A 6,000-nucleotide genomic window follows, 5' to 3' on the forward strand; every position below is an offset into this window, starting at 1 on the left:
AATTGGAGATGCCAGAAAGTGAAGCTGCAACTTTCTACATGCAAAGCATTCATCCACTGAAATCCAGACCCTTAGACAAATGGGTTTGCCAGTGGACCCTTTATGTTTTGAAGTGTACCTTAAAGAGGGGGTTTCTCATTATGACTTTTTGGTACTTCTAAAGGGTCTTTATTTTATATCTTCATGAGAGTAGGATTAAAATGAAGATTCTAAACAGGATGTTATGTAGTTCTGTATTCCCCTTAAAATCTGGCAGTGCCTGATCCAGAGCTAGAGGCTTCTATATGTCTACTTTGAAGTAAATCTTCAGCAAATTCTGCTCCTCTATAATTTTTCTTTTCTTCTCTTTGTTTTTAGCCGAATTGATTACTTTCTGTTCTTTCCCAAGTGGCCATTTATTTCATGGACTATGAATAGTTAATTATCAGCTCTTGTTAGAAATAAAAAGTCTGCAGTATTTTTCTTTACTTTGCATCAAGCTAAAATCACTGTTCATAATAACATGATGATTACAAAGTTACAACAATGAAATGAGGGTGAAAATAAATGACTTGCCTTGCCACAAAGTAATAAAACAATGATTAATCTTCACCCCAAACAAGAGCAGAAAATTAAGCATTTATTAGAGAAGAGTTTTGGATTTATATCCCCCCTTTCTCTTCTGTAAGGAGACTCAAAGGTGCTTACAGTCTCCTGAATTAATGAATGCTGCAAGAGGAAAAGCCAGCCAGCTATACTCTGTTTCACATAGAGGTGATAGTTCTGTCAGTTGAGGTGCAGTGCTTGAGAAAATTGTAAGCTTCTACATTAGAATATAGTTCCAAACGAATATGAGAATTATCATTCAATTTGACACATTGCCTTTGTCAGAACCATTACTGTGTGCATTATTGAACATGATACTTTGATACAAGAGCATTTATGCTTTGTTCTGTGGCAGAGGAATATACAATCTACTATCATCTTTATGTGGAACAGAGTATAGGAACAGGAAATAACTAATTACAATGGAAGGAGAAGAATAAAGTGAAACTTTAGAGGAACAGAAGCACTAGAAAGTTTCAGTGGTGATCTGGAAGTCTACATAGGATAATCTAACACTTCAATTAATTTGAAGGTTTTTTTAAATGCTGCAAATTAGGTATAAAAATTGTAGAGAAATAAAACAGAGAGTACTGGGTTGCAGTGGCCTGACCATGATGAAATCTTGTATGTTTACAGATGAGTAAATTAATCATGGCAATTATATACTAAGGAACCATCTAAATTCAGTTCATACAATTCAGATCTTATTCCTTACTGTTCATCCTGGGAAGAAAGGTTTGTGTCCTGAAAGGAAAATTGCCATTGTGAAGCTGACTGTCTCCATGGAGGCTCCAGGCCAAGTCTTGTTCTCTATGGCAATAGAGTTGCCAACCTTGCAGGAAGGGGCCTAATGATCTCCCATAATTACAACTGATCTCCAGATGTCCGAGATGTATTCCCCTGGACAAAAGGTCTGCTTTGGAGGATGAACTCTATGGTACTATATTCTGCTAAGGTCCCTCTTCTTGCCCAACCCCAACTTCCCCAGTCTTCATCCTGTTAGAGGTTCTGGGTGCATAGAGAAGTGGAAGACTCACCAATTAAAAGATAATGGTAAATGTTTATTTAAAAAGCTGACAGTTAGGGATAGCCTGTATCTACCTTGCTAGCTAGAGAAGAAGGGAGACTGATAACTTCTGAGGAGGAAATTAGATCCTAGAGTATCAGTCTAACAACAGGTAAGAGGTGACACAAAAGGACGGAAGAGTCTCTAACCTTACAGCCCCCTCTAGCTGACCACGTGGCCACACCCTGCTGGGTCTTCTCCTCCGTTCCTTTACATGTTAGAGATTGCTACTTCCGACATAAATCTCCAGGAATTTCCCAGCCTGAAGTCGGTAGCCCTCCCTGAGAATACTGAGATCTCATTGTGGGAAGAACATTTTGATTGCATGAAACTTCCCAGTGGTTTTGTGCATCTAGTTACCCTTGAAATACCCGAGGTAAGTTAAATCAAGAGCCTTTAAATGAGGGAGTTCGATGATTGGGAAGAAGGGGCAGAGAGAAATTAGTTGAGGGATAAAATACCACAATAAAAAAGAACAGTAGAGAGAAAAACACAAAAAAGAACAAAAAAATGGAAATATTCTTATCTGCCAGATGTTGTGATTATTGTGAATAGTAACACATTCAGGGTTTTATGGGCAGCCTGTGGTTGGAATGGGAAGGCGTCAGTGCTTACTCATTTGATCTGCATAATCTGAGAAGCTTGTTTTTTTTGTGGAACTGAACGTCATAGTCCCTGTGGCCCAAAATCATAGTCCCTTCCGTTGACACATGAAGTTTAGGGATTCCTTTTGTCAGTGAAACGTGTGGTTAAGAACATAAGAACATAAGAACAAGCCAGCTGGATCAGACCAGAGTCCATCTAGTCCAGCTCTCTGCTACTCGCAGTGGCCCACCAGGTGCCTTTGGGAGCTCACATGCAGGATGGGAAAGCAATGGCCTTCTGCGGCTGTTGCTCCCGAGCACCTGGTCTGTTAAGGCATTTGCAATCTCAGATCAAAGAGGATCAAGATTGGTAGCCTAGCCATAAATCAACTTCTCCTCCATAAATCTGTCCAAGCCCCTTTTAAAGCTATCCAGGTTAGTGGCCATCACCACCTCCTGTGGCAGCATATTCCAAACACCAATCACACGTTGCGTGAAGAAGTGTTTCCTTTTATTAGTCCTAATTCTTCCCCCCAGCATTTTCAATGAATGCCCCCTGGTTCTAGTATTGTGAGAAAGAGAGAAAAATTTCTGTCTGTCAACATTTTCTACCCCATGCATAATTTTATAGACTTCAATCAAATCCCCCCTCAGATGTCTCCTCTCCAAACTAAAGAGTCCCAAACGCTGCAGCCTGTCCTCATAAGGAAGGTGCTCCAGTCCCTCAATCATCCTCATTGCCCTTCTCTGCATTTTTTCTATCTCTTCAATATCCTTTTTGAGATGTGGCGACCAGAACTGAATGGTTCCTTCATTAGCTGTCGTTGCATTATTTACAGGCTTCTGTCTCCAAAGTACACAACATGGCACTGATACTGGGCTATGTGGGCGTGCGTCAAAGAAAGAGCTACATTATTTTACGGAGGGTAGTTAATCTCCCCAGATTTTTTTATCAATAAAAAAAAGTAATTTATTTCCTCCGGTAACAATCCTGGAGTTGGTATCCATTAATGGAGAACAGCTTGGAATGCTGGGATAGACGCAGTGCAGAAGTTCTCACTAAGTGCGCACAGGCATGTTGGGAAATTTCCATGCCTTTATCCAATGGGCAGGGCAGACAAACAATATGGGAAATCTCATTTTTTTAATCACTTGCAGAAGTCAGAGGATGCTTTCATATATGTCACCTTAAAGTGGTTTTTACCTACAGGGTTTGTGAGGCAAAATATCTGTAAAACAGGCATCGACCAGAATGCTTATGGATATCTGCTGCTTAAATGATCCCTTTCATTCCACATTAGCACTGTTCCTGCATTCAAACAAAGGTTTTGTGTTTGCAAATAGAAGAAAGCGAGCCAAAAGTGTAAAAAAAAATAAACTAATACATCTGAAGGGAATAATTTTCAGGCTTCCAAAATTATTAAGCAACACCCTTCCCTTGCTCTTCAAAAAAAACTCAACAAGGCACAAAAAAATCCCAAAGTAATAATATGTCAGTGGCTGGGCTAGACACCTGAAAAAGACATCATTTGATACAAAGTGCAGTTGTGTGTGAGGGGGGGGGGGGCGGCAGAAGTTCCATTGGGAGCAGTGGGAGTCCTATGCTGATGTCCACACCCACTGCACTGTGCAAAGTGGCATGGATGCCAGTATTGGGGATGGGGGAAAAGTCACCATCAGCTGCTGTATTTTTGTGTGTTTTTAATTTTACCTTAATGTTTTATGCGGATTTTATTGAATTTTATGTGGATGTGCACCGCCCTGAGCCCTTCAGGGGAGGGCGGTCTAAAAATGCAATAAATAAATAAATAAATAACTCTTGGGCCAATTTACAGCAGCCAACCCAGAAGTTGGCCCCTGTGGTGGTGTGCCTCCACTACCACTGCCCACACTGGTGTCATGGGGGGCATTGTGGGAGCATTCTCATAGGCAGAGGTGACATTAGTCGGCTCCCAGTGTACTTTCAGGTCGATAATGCCCCCTCCGAGTATGGCATAAGTCACTCTGAGCAGTGGGCTTTCCCAAGAGAGAGAAAGTTTTCCCCATCCTTCCAGTGCCCACGCCAGCATTCCTTCTTTGGAGGCAGTGCAGCGTAGTCATCCCTGGCTGCTGCTATGCCACCCCCCCTACCTTTGAATTGGGCTGTTATTGTAACAGAATAGTTAAAAGAGAATAGTGATATTTGTATGGCTTCTCCTAGGTTTTGCATCTTTCACCTCCTTCCAACATTTAGCAACACTGGTAGACAGGCAAGCAAGTACGCCATGGGATTTCTGTCCTCTACATCTTTTCTGTCCTCTACATCTTTCATTTTCTTGTAATCCATGAAAATTGTGCCTCTTTGTATCTGCCTCTTCTTGCATTTCTCTGCATCTTATCTTCAGGGTGAGGTGGGTGAACCCGGCTTAGCTGGTACTTCGGGGGTCCCTGGACCTACTGGCCCAAAGGTAACTTCAGCATTGCATGACCAACCACCCACTTTCTCAGTTCACTTTAATACTGCTACAGCATGTGTTGCTTGTACACAAATCTTCAAAGTGTGATACAGATGTTATGGGTGGCAACTGGAACAGGATTTTTTTTTAAGATGACAATATGGTGAATGGATATAATCATGGACTAAGCTCTTTTGCCTGTAACAGATGTGTGGAAAATAACATTTCTGTAGTTTCAGATTCAGGTGAGGGAGACATTTCCTCTCACCTTGTCACATATGTCTGTTAAAGGTGGCACAGAAGTCCTCCATTCCTTTGTATCTGGTCACACATTGGCTGAAAAATGTGTTTTAAGTGACAAGTTGCTCCAAATGAAACAGAACATGATGATTTGAGAATTATAATAAAGATGCAATGTGGAGGATATTTAATGAAGCTTCTGTTCCTTCTAGCCCGAAGAATGTCAAATATCTGGTGTTTGGAGAATCACCTGAGGGCTGTCCAACTGTCATATTTGCAGTCCATTTTAAACAACGTGGGTTGCAGTGCAATCAGAAAAGTAGCAACCTTTCCTTAGGTCATGTCTGAGTGGAATATGTGGCAGACATTCATAATGCAGAACAAAACATTTTGCACATTATGAGGCTGCTGAGCTGACATCCTAGTGCGCCCCCCCCCCCCCCGCCCCACGGGCAAATGTTGTCATATTGTGCATTTCCACAATCCTGTATCGGCGGTTGATGGCAGGAAAAATTATAGTATGGAGAAGTCACAACACTGGAAAGTTGCCTGTTAACAGAAGTAAAAAAAATTCAAGAAGATATTGTTGTTTTCAGCAGTATAACATCCAACTCCACCCTTAATATGCTAACACGCTCATGCATGTAGTATACAAATCGTTCCATTAACCGTAATTTTAAAATGTTTGTTCTGTTGAGCTTGTTGGAGAATCTTCCAGAAAAGAATATTTTGTTTTTCGTTTGAGATAATCTATTCCTCTCACTTAAACTGGTTTGTTAGTCATTCCGTCTCCATAGGGAGATGTTGGATCTGTTCATTCTGCGAAGAGGAGTTACAGATATCTGATGGAGACTATGTAGCATCCTTACCAACCAATTCTCATAATTCATTGCGCATGTATGGCTGGCAACAGCCCCCCCCCCCAAAAAAAAAAAAGGTTAGCTCAAAAGTGATATAGGATCGTGCACAAATGTCCCCTGGTATTTTGGGGTGTTCAGCTTTTTAAAAACTGGGATTTTTTTTGAAAAATTGGAAAATAGCCAGAACCCAATGACAGCTTTTTTGGCTTTTCTGATTTTTTTTTTGGGGG

General features: G+C 41.1%; 1 protein-coding gene across 6 annotated transcripts in view; it reads left to right on the forward strand.

Moving 5' to 3' along the window:
- The window catches only part of COL13A1 (collagen type XIII alpha 1 chain), a 248,821-nt gene that overhangs the window by 153,306 nt on the left and 89,515 nt on the right, over positions 1–6,000 (forward strand). The window contains exon 18 of one of the 6 annotated variants that reach the window (XM_048505280.1): positions 4,620–4,682. The exons of the other annotated variants lie outside the window; for them this stretch is intronic. Coding sequence (XP_048361237.1) covers positions 4,620–4,682 — 63 coding nt within the window. The remainder of the gene's footprint in view (positions 1–4,619; positions 4,683–6,000) is intronic. 6 annotated transcript variants of the gene reach the window in all.

This window comes from Sphaerodactylus townsendi, linkage group LG08 (assembly GCF_021028975.2).
Source record: "Sphaerodactylus townsendi isolate TG3544 linkage group LG08, MPM_Stown_v2.3, whole genome shotgun sequence".
Lineage (NCBI taxonomy): Eukaryota > Metazoa > Chordata > Lepidosauria > Squamata > Sphaerodactylidae > Sphaerodactylus > Sphaerodactylus townsendi.